The 18,863-nt window shown below is 45.4% G+C and overlaps 1 protein-coding gene across 3 annotated transcripts in view; it reads left to right on the top strand.

Moving 5' to 3' along the window:
- Positions 1–18,863, top strand: part of APBA2 (amyloid beta precursor protein binding family A member 2) — a 245,534-nt gene that overhangs the window by 200,001 nt on the left and 26,670 nt on the right. For all 3 annotated transcript variants that reach the window (XM_055326656.1, XM_055326655.1, XM_055326657.1), the window contains exons 4-5: positions 6,238–6,318; positions 7,380–7,416. In XM_055326656.1, coding sequence (XP_055182631.1) covers positions 6,238–6,318; positions 7,380–7,416 — 118 coding nt within the window. The remainder of the gene's footprint in view (positions 1–6,237; positions 6,319–7,379; positions 7,417–18,863) is intronic.

Raw genomic sequence — 18,863 nt, 5'->3', positions numbered from 1 at the left:
TCCAGGCACTCATTCTTCTCTAGACAAATGTCATGGGAGTGATCAGAATCATAAGAGGAATGGAAGGAAAAGAACAATATTGTCATTTTTCTGAGCCACCTGCCTGTCAGGAGAAGGGCTCGTGAAATCTGTTCAGGTGCAAAGTCAGACCTTCATGTGGACCATGGTGGCTGATGCTCTCAGATCAGCCACCTCTGAGCACCCGACATGCAGCAGGTCCTGGCTGACCCCTGCTGAATGGGACAGAGGAAGGCATCTTTGCTGGGCGGCCAATGCCTTTGGAAACAGGGAGCATGAAGTGATTTCCAGAGAAGGCTGCCACCTCCTGAGTCATTCATAAGCTTGTTTTCTCTAACCAGGAGTCATGTGGGAGGGGAGACAGCACAGTTTTGTGGGAAGGCTGTGGCTTGCCTGGCTTTGAGCTGACACTCTGTCCCTTCATGTGTCACTAATATGCTTGTCATTCAGGAGACTACTTGGGAATGTTTGGTTTTTATTACAGATGGCATGAGTGTGGGTATACTTGTTTGCTGTTGTTTCATGTCAAGCCATGTGGGTGACATTGCTGTATTTTCTGTTTAATCAAGCAGACAAAATCAGAATTGGCACTTGAAAAAAGTCCTAGTTTTAGTTGCACCAACTGGAGCCAAGATACTTATTAGAACAATTTATTCGAATTAATATATTTTTATTGCAGGCAAATCATCCCTGCCCTGAGCAGCTGTCTCTGGTCCTGGCATGTCATGAACTTGTCTGTGCCACTCATTCATGTTCTGTGCTCTCAGAGCTCTGGGGAGGGGGTCCCACCACATACCATATCGCCAGATTTTACTTCACATGTTTCACTTACCATCCTTCTCTCAGTGAATGGTTGGCAAGGCTTCTAGCCCATGGCAACAAGAACACCCCACTGCTCTCACCTGGTGAGGGACATGGCCCCCGCTTCCCTGTTGGCCATGAAGAACTGAGGTGTCTATGGCTGGCATCTCTTTTTGAGGGCTGGCTAGCTGCTATACTTTGGGGAGTGCACAAAAGGATTAAATAGCATCTTCATCTCAGATGCAGGGAGGCCCAAATCCACGTGGGCCTCTACGATGTTAATTTCAGATGCTGCACCCCATGCTGCCAAGCGCAACCCCCGCCTTGCCCTCAAGATGAAAATTAGAGCGCCAGATGGGCTCCCCCAGGCCACCTCTCTGAAAACAACCCTGGCAGTTTATTAGGAGATGTGGTTGTCATGGTGATGAGTGGAGAAAATGCTGACACAGAGGAAAGGTTTGGGCTTTGGGGGGCAGGGAATTGCCATCATAAGTGAATCTGAGACCCTGTATTGCGCATGGTCACCACATGCTATAGCCCTGTGCCTGGTGTTCTAAGGACAGATGGGGGGGGGTGCAGCATCCAGCCTATGCCCCCCGACCAAGCCCTAATCCCATGGGGGCTGCGCCCGCAGAGGGTCACCTCTTCCATTTGCCAAAGCCACCCAGTGTAAGACAAGCAGCAGTCCTGACATTGCCTTTTTCCATAATGGATCTGGCACCCTGACGACAGTCTGTTGCCCTATATCCATGGCAGAAAATTTAGATCCCATCCCAAGCTGTAATGTTTGTAGAAGCAGTGTTATCTTAGTCCATTTGGGCTGCTATTACAAAAATACCATAGACTGGGTGGCTTATAAACAACAGACATTTATTTCTCACAGTTGTGGAGGCAAGCAGTCCAGATCAAGTCGCCAACAGATCTGGTGTCTGGTGGGGGCCACTGCCTGGTTCATAGCCAGAGTCTTCTCACTGTGTCCTCACATGGTGGAAGGGGTGAGGGAGCTCTCTGGGGTCTCTTTTGTAAGGACAGTAATCCTATTCATGAGGGCTGCATCCTTACAAGCTCATCTAATCCCAGTTATATCCCAAAGGCCCCATCTCCTTGGAGGTTAAGTTTCAATATATGAAATTGATGGGGGCATATTCAGTGTACACTAGGTGTGCTTGGCCTGTTTTCGCTTGTCAGTTGTTTGTTTCATTTCCTTAGGGGTTTTGGAATGTCCGTTTAGCTTCTAGTAAGGCAATGCTTTCCTTTAGGAAATGAAATCTGTGAACGCAGCCTAGGGAAAGTCACCAGGTTAGAGATCTTTCAAACAAAAGGGAAAACACAGATGTGCTATAAGTGGACCTTGAAATAGCTAGGGGTACAAGACAACAAAGTTTTCTTGGAGGATGTTGCAAATTTGAGTTTTACTTGAGGTGGATGGGAATAGCATTTCAGGTGAGAGCTCCCACTGTACCCTTTGGGAGATTTTGCCTGGCATACCTTGGCAACAAAGGGAGGTGCAGAACCAGTGAGGCAGAGGGAAGACTTAACTCTGACTTTGGGATACAAACCTGGCTCCAGTAGGAACCTGGAAAGAGTAGTCCCCAAATCAGGCTTGGCCCTATAGGAAGGGGTGCTGTCAGCTTGGCTTGGTCAGCATGGGGTCTACTGAGGTGGAGACCCTGGGTGGATCACAGCTCTCTCATCTAGGGAAGGATGGGTTCAGCTCCCAGAAGAAGGGCTAGGAAGGGCAGAGGAGCATGCCAGTGATCTCAGACTTGCCCAAGCCCCAGAGCCCTACCTTAGGACGTACTAGGGCAGCCGGGTGAAGCCAGGGCCCATGTGCATTATCTGAGAGCTCATGGGGCTTGGGGTAAGGATGGTTCTTTGGGCTTCCAGCAAAGGAAGCAAGGACCAACCAGATATTTAATATCTTCTGGGCCCCAGCTGAACCTCTGCTTCCCCTTCATTCTTGGAAAGCCTCGTTTCTTCCTGTAGCTTGAGTTCTGATTTTCTTTCGGAATATGGTGATGCCCTACTTTCTTCCTCTGTGCAAAATCTTCCCTATGCTTGAAGTCCAGCCCCACTTTTCCCACCTCCCAACTGAGACATTCTTGTCCTCCCTACTGTCCCTGCCCCACTGCTGCTGAAACTTAGCGGTGGGCCCTCAATTAGGAACCCTTGAACTGCTTGGTGCCATCAGTGCCAGGAGGGTGAGCCCATGTCTCTTCATTTTTCTTTTTCTTTTTTACTTCTTCATTTTTCTTTAGCCCTCCCAGACAGATTGAATGACATTAAGGAACACAACAGTGACAGTCTAGACAGGGAAGAAGACCAACAGTGACATTGTGCTATGCCATCTAGACCTGTGGGCACCTAGCCCTTAGTGCCAACACTCACTCAGTGAGTGAGTGAGAACCTCAGTCCTGTCAATTGTAAAGCAAGCGTAGGAATAGTATAACATAGTTATTTTCTAAATAAGCGTGAGTACAGTATATATTTATATTTATAATGTAAATATAAATTTACTTATTTATAAGTATGACTTATTAATGTCATTGTATCATCATCATCATCATTATATTGTTAATGCTTGACAATTTATTTCCAGAAAGTTCTGGAACTTCACGTGATGGCTTACTAAAACCTTCCTTTGTGGTTTGGACAGTGATTTTGGTACGATGGATCTGGTCACTTATCTTCTGGATGGTACAAGGCACTAAATAGAGATACCTAAACTTTAAATTTTGTTAATTGAAATTCTGATTGGATGCTCTCTTTAAGAGAAGACTTTTGACATAGGCTTGGGGCATTTTGTTTTTTCTAGTAGTAGACTGATTACTTTGCAGTAATTAAAGAATTTAGATTTTAGAGTTTAGAATTTGCATTAAATTAAGAATTTGGGTTTTTGAGAAGTATGATTTTAACTCTTGGACACTATTGTTGGGAATGTAAAATGGTATAGTTGCTATGGAAAACAATATGTGGGCTCCTAAAAAAATTAAAAATAAAATCACAGTGTAATCCTGCAATTTCACTTAAAGGTGTATACCCAGAGAATTTAAACAAGAACTCTAAGAGTTCTCGCACCCATGTTCAGAGCAGCATTATTCACAATAGCCAAAAAGAGGAAGCAACCCAGTGTCCATCGACAGATGAATGGATAAATAAAATGTGGTATATATAAATGACGGAATATTATTCAGCCTTAAAAAGGCAGGAAATTATGACAAATGTTACAACATGAGGGAACCCCATGAAAACATGATGCTGAGTGAAATAAACAAGTCACTGAAAGAGAAATCCTGTAAGATTCCACCTAGAGTAGTTAAATTGATAGAGACCACCAGGGACTGGAGGGAGAGAGGGTAATGTGAGAATTTGTGTTTAATGCATACATAGTTTCAGATATGGAAGATGAAAAGAATTCTGAAAATGGATGGTGGTGATACTTGCACAATGTTAATGTCCTTAATGCCACCGAACCATATACTTAAAGTGGTTAAGATGGCAAGTTTAATGTTATGTGTATATTACCACAATTTTAATAAATAATAAAATTCGAAAACCTGATTCAAAATATGAGGAAGACAAAAACAAATAGAAAGGCATATCATGCTCATAGAATGGAAATTAACATTGTTAAAATGCCCATCCTACACAAAGCAATCTACAGATTCAGTGCAATCCTACTCAAAATACCAATAGCATTTTTCATAAAACTAGAACAGATAATCCTAAAATTTGTACATAAACACAAAATAAAATTTGTACATAAACAAAAGGCCCCAAATAGCCAAATCGATGTTGAGAAAGAAGAATGAAGCTTAAAAGTATCACAATCCCAGGTTTCAAGATATACTACAAGGTGCTAGTAATCAAAACAGTATGCTACTGACACAGAAATAGACACAGGAGATCAATGAAGCAGAATAGAAAGTCAAGAAATAAACCCACACATATATGGTCAAATAACCTCAACATAGGAGACAAGAATACACAGTGGGAGAAAGATGGTCTCCCAGTAATGGTGCTGGGAAAACTGGACAGCTGGCTACATGCAGATGAGTGAAACTGGAAATTTTCTTATACCATAAACAAACTCCAAATGAATTTAAGACTTAAATGTGAGATCTGAAACCATGAAAATCCTCGAAGAGATAACCAAGGCACTACTTTCTCTGGCATTGTCCATAGCAACATTTTTCTAGATATGTCTTCGGAGGCAAGGGAAACAAAAGCAAAAATAAACTTGGGACTTCATTAAAATAAAAAGCTTTTGCATAGCAAAGAAACCATCAACAAAACAAGAGACAACCACTGAAGAGCAGAAGATGTTTACAAATGATATATCCAATTAGGAGTTAATATTTATGCAACTCAATCCCAATACGAAAACCCATTAAAAAATGAGCAGAGACGTGAATACTTTTTCAAAGAATACATACAGACGACCAACACACCCATGAAAAGACGTTCAGCATCACTCAGTGTCAGGGAAATGCAAATCAAAACTATAATGGGGTATCACCTCATATATGTCAGAATAGCTAAAATAAAAAAAAGAAAAAATAGCAAGTATTAGTGAGGATGTGAAGAAAAGGAAATTATTTTGTACGGCTGGTGGAAATGTAAGTTGGAGCAACCACTGTGGAAGACAGTATGGAGGTTCCTCAAAAAATTAAAAATAGAACTACCCTACCATTCAGTAATTCCACTGCTGGTGGAATTTATTCAAAGAAAAGAAAAACACTAATTCAAAACGATATATACACCCCCATGTTTATTGTAGCATTATTTACAATAGTCAAAATATGGAAGCAGCCCAAGTGCCCATCAATAGATAAATGGATAAAGAAGATGTGTATATAAATACAATGGAATATTGCTCAGCCATTAAAATGAATGAGATCTTGCCATTTATAACAACATGGATGGACCTGGAGGGTATTATGCTAAGTGAAATAAACCAGGTAGAGAAAGACAAATACCATATAGTTTCACTTATATGTGGAATCTGAAAGACTGGACAAACCAACAAAAAACAGAAACAGAGTCATAAGTACAGAGAACGAACTGGTGGTTTCCAGAGGGTAATGAGTTGGGGAATGGGCACAATAGGGGAAGGCGATTAAGGGGCACAAACATCCAGTTTTATAATAAGTCACAGAGATGAAAAGTACAGCATAGATGTGTAGTCAATAATATTGTAATAATCCTGTGTGGTGACGGTAAAAAAAAGAGAAAATATGATTCAAAACATTTTATAAATACAATGGAATATATGTTAATTGTAGAAAGGTTTAAACTGTATGTGTGCACACACATGTATATACACACACATTTCACAGAATTGTATAAGATTGTATCTTGGTTCACTTCTCTAACATATAAAAGCGCCATCTTCATCTTTAACTTCTGGGTTTCTAGGTTTGCAATGGCTTGGAGCAGCCAAGGAAGCAGCAGCGCTCTGATCTCAATGGACCTGTGGACAATAACAACATCCCAGAGGTAATTGTTTCCAAGGATAAGAGTTGTGGTCTAAGTCCTAATATTGAAACTACCCATGCCATCATGGTCTGCTCACCCTCTCTACCATGTACTTATCCCACCCAGTGCCTTGGAAAAGGGGATTCAGTGCATTTAAGCAAAGATGGGTGTCCCTGTAGAAGAAAGGAAAGGTTCTTTCCTGCCAGTTCAGGCTTACACCACTGTGTATTTATGTTTTCCAATGACCTGTGTGTGTGTGGGGGGGCTGGGGTGGAGGGTTCATTTGTGCTCCCTGCTTTGACAAAAACTCATTCTATCCCATTATCTGACAGCTGTGTTGGACCAGAACATTCTTTGTCATGAAGGACTGTCCTTTCTACTATAGGATTTTTAGAAGCATCTTTGACCTCTACCCACTAGATGCTAGTAGCACACAACCTCCTCCTCAAGCTGTGACATCCAAAAATGTCTACAGACATTGCCAAATGTCCCCTTGGGAACAAATATCATTCTGGTTGAGAACCATTGTTCTAAACCAACAGCACGGTTTTAAAAAACAATCCTATACAAACTAATACTGCCTTGATGGATGTTGTTAAAATGAGGCCTTATGCAAGCAATTTCCCTTTTCTGGATGACATTGTTTAGATGAGATTTTCTAGCTTTGATGAAATAAGTCTGGCCATCCATAGAGTGGTGTCCAGTCTCCTTTATCTTGCTTTTAAATATGGGCCCTGGTAATTCTCATGCCCACCAGTTGAAGAACCATTGGCTATACGGTCTCTAGGCTCCCTTCCTAGCAGTGACATGCTAATCTGAGAGTCCCTAAGTTTTAGATGATGGCCTTTAGTACCTCACGTTTTCCCATGGGAATGGATTCCATGTGTCCTGCCTAAACACCATGGTGCCTGAATGATGTTGGTTTGCTTTATGGAGCTGACTTTTTGGAAACATCAGATGCTCATTGGGGGTTAGCTTTTCATATATGGTACTCATCATAGCCTAGATCTCTCAGGCCATCTACTTACAACTGTCATGTGTTTCTTTTCTTTTCTTTCTTTTTTTTTCATATTTCCTAACAGACAAAGAAGGTGGCATCATTTCCAAGTTTTGTGGCTGGTAAGTGACCTTGAATTTTCTCTTAGAGAACAGTTGCATTTTTATCTCAAAGCAAATGGTATTTTTACTTTTGGTTTCCTCCTGTAAAAAAGCTTGTGTAGAAAGCACACCTTCAAGGTAAAAACAAGCAAAGGTGCTCAGGCATTTGGTTGTTTGTGCACTTTGTAAGCCCATATTTACAGGGGCGTGGTTCCATTGATTAGGGAACTGTAGGCCATCCCTAATGGCCTCCCCTGTGACACTGTTTGTTGAATTAATAAATTGAAATGTGTCATGCAGCTCACTTTGAGTTGGTCATTATGATCTAATAATTTTGATTAGGGTGGATATAATTGCATCCAAATTTAGCCTGTTACTCCTTTATCAGACTCTTCATTTCCCTCGATTCTCCTGTCTTTTTTTGAGGGGGGTAATACTGGATTTAAGCATTCAGCGTTGAGTCAACTTTGGATTGTCTGGATGGCTTCAGAGAACCTTGGGCCACTCCTTTCTGAGGTCCTCCAACAACACCATAGGATCTTTCTTCAGCCAAAGGGTGTTTCCTGCTCTTGCTAGAGTTACAATAAAATGTGTGAATTTTATTAATTATTTCAGTAAGCTGGTAATTAATTTTTATGAATATTTATGGGAGTAAGGTAAATCAATCTTCAGAGATAAATAATTTTAAAACCTTTCCTACCCCTGATTTTCTTTTTTAATAAAGAAATGACATCTGGGAAACAAAGGCCCCCAAATCCCCTTTCAAGGGATTAGTTTGAACCAGGCTAACCCCATTCAAACTGGCTGAAAATGAATTGATTGGCTCAATCTCATTTCGGCGGGTTCAACATTATATTGGCTCAGTGTTGCTCAAACTGGATTAAAAACAAACTATTGGAATCATTGTTATACTGTTCATATAAACTTGATTCCATTTTAACCAACTCAAGTAGGCTCAAATGGGTTTTGCCCAGCTTTTGACATGTGGTGCTGGTTAAAACTGGATTACTGCTTTTTTTCACATAGTGGACACTTATGATCTGATCTCTTAAAATGAACAGTTGGGGTGAACCTGTTCAGATGAGACTCCTAAATTGAAGGCCACTCACATCTCTTCCTCTTCAGCTTGTTAGAGGGGCCAGGCTCCTGAGGCACAGAGCAGGCACACCTGAAGGGACTGGTGGGCGTGGGTCTGGGTGCTCTTGGCAGGAGAACTGGAGTAAGTTAGATAAATGCTTGGGACTAGGGAGACCCAGAGCATTCTAAAGAGAGGTTATGAAAACCAAAATGACTTTCCTTTTTTTTTTTTTTTACAATGTTTGATCTTGTCCAAATGGAGTCGTGAATAGGGATTAGACAGATGTTAAAATAGAAACCTTTATTCAGTAGAGATTTGTTAAGATATTTCTGAACAGTGCTTAGAACAAGCCGGAGGCCATAATAATTAAAAATTTATTCTACCCTGGAAATCCTTTCTCTATCTGCACATCCCTGTACTTTTCACACTTTTCTCTCTGTATATCCCAGACCCCTAAGCCCTCTCTACAATAGAAGCTACTCTTAAGTCTCTTATGAATCCTTCCAGAAATTTCTTGGACATATACAAAACTATAGATCCTCTTCTTAAGATAGGTATTACACTTAGACACGTGGGTGTGCACTTTGCTTTTTCATTTCTTGGTACCTCTTAGAGATAAGCTTACTATAGGACCACCTAATTATTAAGTGGCTCCCCAGGATTCAGGTTCATGGCCATATGATGGGTATTAGTGAGTCCCCTATGGACTACTTGGTTGCTTCTAGTCAGTGCAGCAGTAAGGAGCTTCATGGATGTGTTTCCGTCTTCATGTGTGTGTGCCTTCACAGAAGCTGGTCCTAGATAGAGCAGGGTTACAGGCCAGCAACACACCGACTTGGATAGAAACAGCCCAAGAGGGAGACGGGTTATGCCACCTTCAGTTGTGTGTGAGAGTGCTACTTCACCAACACTGTATGCCATCCAACTATTTGATCTTAGCTAGGCTCATGGATGGAAAGTGGTGTGTTGTTGATTTTACACACATATCTTCCATCAGAAGTGAAGCCAAATGCTATTTCACATGTTTATAGGCATTTGTGTTTATTTTCCTATGCATTGTCTGTTTCCTTTGCCCACTCTTCTGTCGGAGTTTTGGTGTTTCTTATCGATTTGCACTGTTCTTTACATATAAAGGAAATTTGCCTTTTGATTTATATTGTAAAAGTTTTCTCCAAGCTACTGTCATCTTTTGACATTTTTGCATTTTTTACAGTTTTAATTTAAACTCCAGTTAACATACAGTGTAATATTAATTTCAGGTGTACAGTATAGTGACTCAACACTTCCATACAATACCTGGTGCTTATCGTAACATGGGCCCTCCCTAGTCCCCATCACCTATTTCCCCATCCCCCCACCCATTTCCCCTCTAGCAACCATCAGTTTGTTCTCTACAGTTTAGAATCTGTTTCTTGGTTTACCTCTCTTTTTCCCTTTGCTGAATCTGTTTTTTTTTCTTAAATTCCACATATGAATGAAATCATATGGTATTTGCCTTTCTCTGATTTATTTCACTTAGCAATGTACTCTCTAGCTCCATCCATATCATTGCAAATGGCAAGATTTCATTTTTTATGGCTGAATAATATTCAATTATATATATCACATATATACACATACATAAATATACACCACCTCTACTTTATCCCTTCATCTGTTGATGGACACTTGGGCTGCTTCCATAGTTAGGCTATTGTAGATAATGCTACTATAAACATTAGGGTATGTATATCCCATTGAATTAGTATTTTTGTATTCTTTCCATAAATACCTGGTACTGCAATCATTGGGTTGTAGACTGGTTCCATTTTTAACTTTTAAGGAGCCTCCATATTTTTACGTTTTTAAAAAATGCATGTTATTTTATTATTATTTTTTAGACAGAGAGTGCAAGAATGGGCATGCGCAGGGAACGGGGAAGGGGCAGAAGGAGAGAGAGAAAGAGAGAGAGAGAGAAGGAATTTTAAGCAGCCTCCATGCTCAGCACGGATCCCCACAAGGATCTTGATCCACAGCTCTGAGATCATGACCTGAGCTGAAATCAAGAGTCAGTTGCTCAGCCCAGTTGCTTTGAGCCACTCAGAAATCCCTCCATATTTTTACTTTGCTGAACATTTTATGGAATACACTATATTAATCTTTTTCCTTTGAAATTACTAAGTTTTTGAGATTAGTATGACCTTGACACTCTTTTTAAAAAAGACTATTTATTTGGAACAGGGGGAGGAAATGTGTATGGGAGTGGAGGGAGGGGCAGAGGCAGAGAGAGAACCAGTACCTCATAGTCTGTGCTGAGCATGGAGCTACACAGGACTCGATCCCACAACCGTGAGACCACAACCTGAACCAAAATCAAGAGTCTGATGTTCAACAACTGAGCCACCCTGGCACCCCAGTACTCTTACCATTATGTTTTTCCTTCTAGAACTTTTATGAACTGCTGCATTTATCATATAACAAATTAGCATATACACCTAGGTTTGTTTCTGGATCTCCACTGAGGTTCCAGGACCAAGCGGCTTTATTTAACTGGGGATTTATAGTGCATTTTATTACCTGCAAGGCTAATTTCTGCCTTCTATCACCATTATTTCTGTTCAGAACTTCCCCAGGTCCTCTTGTGTATTTATTTTTCCATAGAACATTTAGAATTAGTTTTTCTAGTTACACAGTAAGAATTCCTACTGGAATTTTTATTTGGCATGCATTAAATTTACCTTTATGTTAGTATATGAAATAGCAGAAGCCTCCATTTGAAACCCGGTTGAGAAATCTAGGTCCCATTGACCTCTCTTACTCTGGCCAACAGCCTCATCAGTGAACTTGGAAGTGGAACCTCCCCTGTTCTAAATGGCTGCAGCCCTAGGAGAGCCCCCGAGCCAGAAACGTTCTGCCCACAGGAACTAAGATAGTAAATATTTGTTGTTTTAAGCTGTTAAGTTTTGGGATAATTTGCTATGCATGCATATAGGTAACTGATATCCTATATGTTTTTAGGATAGACTGTGTCATGGTTCATACTGATTTTAAGATTAAATGGGTCAGAATTCATATTGTCGGGACCATAGGGTTTTTATTCCTATGCCCCAAATACCTGGTCTCAAGGACACCAACAGCATTCTGCATTTGTTTTATTTCATCAGTCATACAATAGTCTCAGAATAACAAGACCAACATCACCAAGGACATATGTTTATAGGTACAATTCAAGATTCATTTGCATTGACTTTGGTCTTCAGAGAATAGTCCAGGAGGGATGTACTGTCAAATTACTATCTTAAAATCTTTCAGAATAGTTCTCTTCATTACCATGTCACCACTGCATACACATTTAGATGCATTTTTTCCCCTTAGGAATTTGCTTTTTTCATTGAGTTTTGTTTTATAATTATAGAAAATACTCACATGATTCTAATGTCAAGTGTACAGAATGGGGTGTGTATCAAGGTGTCTAGTTTCCCACCCTATTACCCCACCTCCCAAATCCTTTCCTCCCTCTAGTGATAACCAGTTTTAACATTTTCCATACTTTTATTATCTTAGTTAAATCTTCCCCTTTCTTAGGTGAATGTTAATGAGTTAACACCCTTTTGTCCATCTTGCTTTTTACACTTCACACTAAACCCTGGAGATTGTGCCAGAGTTCCATGCAATGCAGGGAAAGTACCTAGAGGTAATTTGTGATGTTTGGATGCCCATTGTGAGGATGGATGTCCCCTATGCGGGAACATTTGGGTGGTTGCCAGGGTTTGGGTCTTATAAATAGTGCTGCCGTGAGCAGCTTTATGCCTGTGCCTTTCCCTGTTTTGGGCCAGTTTTTATATTCATTCTGCTTTTACTGGGATGAAATTCTCCCAGGTACAAACTTATATTTAGGATCTGCCTTGGACACATCTGTCCACTGCAAGGAGCTTGACTTTGACCTTGCGTGACTCTTTCTCTTCCTCTTGGCAGCCAGTGACTTCATCTCGCTTGTTGGGTGTCTAATGTTCCACATGGTAGAACTTTCAGATCCTTTCCTTCAGTGATGACCCAGCCTGTCCTATAGCCCCAGGCAGGCCTTCTCCCTGGTGAATGTTCTAGGACTCTGGTTTCTAGACAGTGTCTTCTCCTTTATATCAGCCTTTCTTATAGGATCACCTTTAACAGGGGCTTCTTGGAGGTACAGCATACAGCTCAGCTCACGGCAGTGTTGGGTGTCTGGCTCTGACACACGCTGGTGCTGAGGTGGCAGGGATGGTATTCAGGGCAGGTGGAGCCATGCCAGAGCTGTGAGACCACACCCCAGGTCTGTGGGTAGAAGGTCTGATCTGAGGTCTAATTTCACAACTCTGAGATTCATCTCTTCCTGCCTCCTCACCCACTCTTGCCACACCTCCCCTGGGCCAGCTCTTGCGCTGATTTTGGTGGCTCGCCAGACACATGGCCTCAGCACTTGGCCTGCTCCTAGCCCTCGCTCCCTGTCCTGTTCCCTCAGAGCTGTGGACCCTCCTTCCAGCTGAGACTAGGTCCCTCTCTGTGCTTTTGAACCTCACCTAATTTGATGTCTTCCACTCTCCCCTCTGCTGGCTTCTGAGTGCATCTGTGCCAGCCTGCATGTATCCATAGCCACTACTCTGCTTTCCTCTTCTTCTTTGGGAATGGTGGCATCATTCTGCACACCTCCCCTACACTCTGCAACCCTCTGGCTGGCTCCTGCCCTGCTGTGCTCCGAAGCTGCTCTCCGAGGTCACTGCTGGCTTCCTGGTCACTGTGCACCTCTGCAGAAGCACGAGGCCTCCTTTCTCCTCCTGCCAGCATTGGCACAGCTGGGCATGCCCCCTAGGGAACAGAGTGCTGGAGCTCAGCAGAGCTGGGTCCTGGTACCTCTCCCCACACAGCCCCCTCTCTCCCTGCTGATTCTTCTGTGTCTGCAGCTTCACCTGGTAGTCACAGGAAGTTTATCAGGACCTCTGAGCCCACCTGCCTCCTGAGCTTCTTTGGAAGACTCTCAGGTTCTTGCATCTAGACTCTCCCAGAATCCCCATCCCCAAGTCACCCAGGTGTCCCTCCAATAGACGTTTCAAATGGAGGCTTCCTCCAGGAGGAAGGAGGTTGGTGCACCCTGTTCTTCATGTCCAAACCATGCAGATTCATTCTGCATACACTTATGTTTGTTTGATATATGTCAGAACAAGAAAACAAAAAGGAGAAATCAGTCTCTTGGGGAGGTAGGATTGCCATTAAACCTCTCTTTATTCTTTTATCGTTCTGTCTCCCTCTGGTGGTCTTGGCATAGGGTTAGTTCAAGGGTTGAGCCAAGTAAGAACAATTTATGCTGATATGTAGGGTGAGCTGCTTTTGTATTGTAATGAAGCTGTTTGATTTTTGGTTCTGCATTTCATGATTGGAGTTGAGAGCTTTGTCTGTGATACTTGCCTCCCCACACCGGCTACTCTTCTCTGCTTCATAATAAGTGTGCAAGTGGGAGTGGGTCTGACAGGCAGGATGCTGGAGGCACCGTTTTGTATTGTTTCCTTTTTGAAAAAAAGACCAAGGCAGAAATGACAAGAACCTCTGGCAGATGGGCAGTGTCTTTTGGAGTTGCAACAAAGACCTGAATCTTCCATTGGCCTCTTCCCAGGGAGCAGGTGTCCATGGGTGCTGGTGCTGGGTCCCGCTGCCCAGGATGGGGTGCCCTTTGCACATGGGGGTCTGTTCCCCCAGACTTGGTGGGGCTCACTCAAGGAGAAGGAGATGGAGCCAGCTTTTAATATATCAACTCAGGGATGGAAGCTGAAACAGGATATGAACTTTAGAAGGTCTGGCAAGCTGTGCAAGGTCATCCTGGGAACTGGCAAGGGGAAAGTCAAAGGACAGTGGCCTCAGAGGTGGGAGTCTGTTCAAAAGACAAGGCCTGACTCCCACTCTCAGGGATGGGTTCCACGGAATGCCGTTTGACTCCCAGCCTACACACAGGGCGTGAGGACCCTGGCCCCTGCCCTGGCCCTGGGTGCTGCTGTGGGTGTGGGCTGCTGGCACCACCCAGACTTCCCTGCAGAATGCAGCGCCACCATCTACTGGTCAGTCACAGTCACTGCAGGCAAGACGGTGGCTTGGGTCCTGCTGTGGGGTGACCCTCAGTAATTGACAGGCACTTGGCACTACACTCCCTGGAGAGGATGAGGCCGGAGGAGAAGGTCGCATAAGACAATAAAAATGGACATACTTTAGTAAGACGCCCTGAGGGGCAGGGAGGGGAGTGTGATTGGCAGTCCCCTTTCCCTCTGGGGAGGGGGGTGACACGGGCCTTTGCCTCGGTGACAAGTGCCATTGCATCTGCAGTACACACACCAAGGCGGCTGATGGATGGACAGGGAGAGATTCCTCCTTCCACTCCCTTCCCCATTCTGCAGCCGTCCCCCGCCCCCCTCCTCTCCTTTGGTGATGCCAGCCCTGGCTAGCTGGAGGGGGTCCTACAGAGCAAGGACCGAGAGAGGAAGATAGAAGGAGCAGTCAGGTGCCTTGCCCTTGGCAAGACCTCTGACCTCTCAGAGGACTTTGCTTCTAAGATGGCAGGGAAGAGGGGAGTGCTTGTGTGCTAGAGATCAGGATATGAACTTTAGAAAGGTCTGGCGAGCTGTCCAAGGTGCTCAAGGTGAGCATCCAAAGGGGGTGCTCTTCAGTGTGACCTGAGGGATGTGTGTAGTGCACATTCCCAGACCCCACTCCAGGTCCATTGAGGCAGAATCACTCAGATGAGGTTGGGGACTCTGCAGGCTTCTCAGGCTCTGAACATGATTCAAGGAACAGAGGAGCTGCTTGGGATCTTCTGTCACTCCTTCCATCCTCACATGACTTCAGCTTCGGATGTTTTAAATGACCTGCCACCTCCCACTACCCCTTTGGGTACAGGGTTTGGAAGAGGCTTGCACCACTTTGTACCTGCAGCCAGGGGGTTCCCCATGTTGATGATGGCGGAGGCCACCTACAATTGGTCTGGTCCTACTTTGTCCCTTAATATCAGTGTGACCGTGGCATCCCTTTGTCCTCTGAGCCTCAGTGTGCTGTCATGCAGCATGCCCACAAGGCCATGTAAGCGCATCTGCCAGCCTTGGACACTGCCACTTGTCACTGCCACTGCCTCCCTCATCTGGTGCCTGAGGCCCTGCCTCCGTGAAGTGCTATGATGTGTCCTTTGAGTTAGGTGCAAATAAAAGCTAAGAATTCATTAACTTATGCCTTGTACTTTATATGCTTTTAGCATTTATGAACCTCATCCTTTTACTCTTACCTTTGCAAAACCCCTAAGAGGAGTTCCCCCTCATCCCATTTTGCTGGTGAGTACATTGAGGCCAGAAAGAGAGAGAGAGACAGAGACAGAGAGACTGAGAGAGAGAGAGAGAGAGAGAGATTACTGTCCCAAGGGCACAAAGCCTTTTTGAGCAGGGCAGGTGGAAGGACTTAGACTCTGGCATGTGTCTGGATCCCTGGGCAGACTCTGTCTGACCCCGGAAGGCTGTTCCTGCCTCCCTTCATACATCTGGGCCCCTGTGAGGCTGTTATTTTCCCAGAACTCCCCAGAAAACACATTCTTTTTCAAGTATCTCTATCTTCCTTTGTATCATTCGGGTCTCTGTTCACCTTGGCTTCCCCTTCCTCATCAGATCCGGACTGCGTCCCTGTCACCTCACACTGGATTTTGCTTCCTGCCTCCTATTTTGCATTGTCTGAAAAGCCCTTGCTTTTTTTGTGTGCTTTGTTGACCCAACTCTCTGAGAGAGGGCACCCCCTTGCCTTAGTCCCCATCCTTGTCATGGCTGTTCCGGCCTTCAGGATGTGGCCCGGTCCTCCACAGTGACAGGTGGAGGCGGAGGGGCAGGTGCCTTCCCTCTGTAGAATTGGGAGGGACAGTTGGTTCCCCACTCCACCCCGCACAGATACCCCGAGTTCTTGTTGCAATATTGAAATACTCCTCGTGGCAGCATGACTTGGTGAGCTCTGCTCTGTGCCTGGTCCCCTGCGAAGCCCTGGCCCTGCCTTACTGCATCATGCATGGGCACTGGAGAGAGTGGGCCTGGGGTCAGAGCCCTGGGGAGTTGCAGGCTCAGAAGTGGGGCCTTTCTCCTGGGTGGCACTTCTTGTCTTTGGTTTTGTGAGAGGCCTGCCTGCAGCGGTGGGCTCCCCTGTTGCTCCCCGCATGAGGGTGAAGAAGCTGGTCATAGGGCAGAGCCACACTCTGGGAATGTAGGGTGCCACGCTACCTGCTGCCGGGATCACCTTCCCCTCAGATCTCAACATTGTCTGCAGGACTCATCGTTCTCTTGTATCTGGGCCTGTAGTAATATAGGTGCTTTATTACCTTGGCAATTTAAAGTGCCGGCCTGCAGAAGGCACCTCATTGTATGTTCAGGCCCTGGTGCCGTGGTGGGCACTTCATCTGGAATCCCCAGTAGGTGCATCAGTGCAGTTAGGAGGTGTGGCCCTGGGGGGTTACAGCCACAGCCACGGCCCCTGTGTGAGAAGTTTTGCAGACATTCATGTGTGCATGCATGAGTGTGTGTGCTCGTGTATGGGTTCATGTGTGTGTGTTGGGGCAGCAAGGACGTGTTGACCCTTGATGGACTTTGGTGAGGTGGGAGGGCCTGGGAGGAGCCCTCAGAGGACCTTGGCCCTGAGGTCCCACTGCCCAGATACCTGCGGCAGGAGGGTTCTCCCACCAAAGCCAGAGTGGGTACCCCGAGAGGAATGTGGGTGGGCTGTGCTAGGAGAGAAGGCACCAGCCCACGTGGCTACTTGCCCTAATAATGGGATGAGAAATGCTTGATTTGAACATGTGTTGGGGGTTCTTGTGCTTTTCTTGGGTATCTCTTAAACACAGAAAGGGTGAGCCTATAAAGCTGCCAGGAAGCTAGGGTGCCCCATGGGCCCTCCAGTGTACCTTGCCCCAACCCCTGCCTTCCACCCCCCCACATCCCTCCCACCCCCAGCCCTCAGGCCCAAAGTTCGCTCCCCACTCAGGCCCTCAGACCCCCTTCTCAGATTCCTGTACCCAACCCCCCTTGACCTTTGCTGACTCCTACCCCGAGGCCATGGAGCACTTCATCTCTGCCATCACAGGCAACCTCCCCCAGGCCCAGCAATGTCAGCTGGGTGGGAAGAGCTTTCCCAGAGAAATGGATGTGGTGGGGAGACCATGGGGAGGGGCAGCTGTCCACTCCTCAGACACAGGCTCAATGTGGCTACCAAAGGAAAGAAAGGGGCCCTGCTTTCTCATGTCTCTCTGACCCAACCCACGGCTCTCGAAAGGACCCCTTCACTCACTTCTGTAGCAGGAGATGCTTCTTTCCTCCAGACACAGATATCGGAGTTGGGGCTGGGGGAGGGGCTTCAGGCTTGGGGAGAGGCTTTGCCAGCAGACTGTGGAGGTCACCAGGGTATCCATTGAGAGGGAATCAGTGGCTTCTGCAGACAGGGCTGGTATGCCGAGAGAGGAGGCCTGGGCTTGGTTCCCTGAGGCTTTGGTAGAGGCTTCCAGAAGCATCATCCAAGATCCCTGGAGTAAATCACTGGAGCACCCAGGAGGAAGGGGTGCATCCTCTGAGTACTGCTGGGGAGGCTGCCAGGGTCAGTGGGAAGAAAAGGAGGGCGTCTCCAGGGCAGCAGTTTCATGATGGGAGGCCCCCCACAGTTCTGTGGGGCAGGACATGAGGCATCCTAAGTTGGGACCTGCCGGGGCCTGTTATTACTAACAGATTCCTTTCCAAAGTCAGAATACTTCGCTTTGTTCTAAAGCACTTTATAAAATTGGCTTTAGCGGGAGCTGTGGTGCAGGTGAGAAAGACACAGGAGTAGTTCCCTGTGCATGAGTCTGATGTGCGTGCCTCCGGGTACGGGTCTTGAGGCTGGCAGCTGAGGCCAATGGCCACATACTAGGACCAGCTTTGGAGCTCTAACAGCAAGTCCACAGAGCTGGACTTTGTTGCGGTGAAAGCCTAATGCACAGGTTTCCTCTAGGCACCTCCCCTCGGGCCGTTTACTCCCGTGGCTTGAAGAGAACTAAGGTTTCAGAGAGCCATTTAGGAGGCTTGCCCTGAATCTAGTGTCATCGGCCTGGCATCAGGGAAGCTGCGGGGTCACCTCTTGGGGTGACAGCCTGCTCACTGCAGGCCACTCACTAGGCCCCCAGTGCCCAAGCTGCCTGGGGTGGGCCTGTGGGCCAGAGCCAGGGGCCCAGGCTTGGGGGGGTCTGATGATGTGGGTGGCAGAGACCAGCGAAACTTTCCTTGTGTCCTCACACACATACCACTGAACAGGGATGCTGTGTCCTGAGAGAATGAGAGGCCCCGTGAAGTTTGCAGCAGGGGAGGAAAAAAGATCAAATCTCCCATCTAGAAGGACCCTCTCGTGG

Source organism: Nyctereutes procyonoides, unplaced genomic scaffold, assembly GCF_905146905.1.
Source record: "Nyctereutes procyonoides isolate TBG_1078 unplaced genomic scaffold, NYPRO_anot_genome, whole genome shotgun sequence".
NCBI classification, from domain to species: domain Eukaryota; kingdom Metazoa; phylum Chordata; class Mammalia; order Carnivora; family Canidae; genus Nyctereutes; species Nyctereutes procyonoides.
Note: the sequence above shows the minus strand (reverse complement) of the source record. Positions and strands in the feature narration are given on the sequence as shown.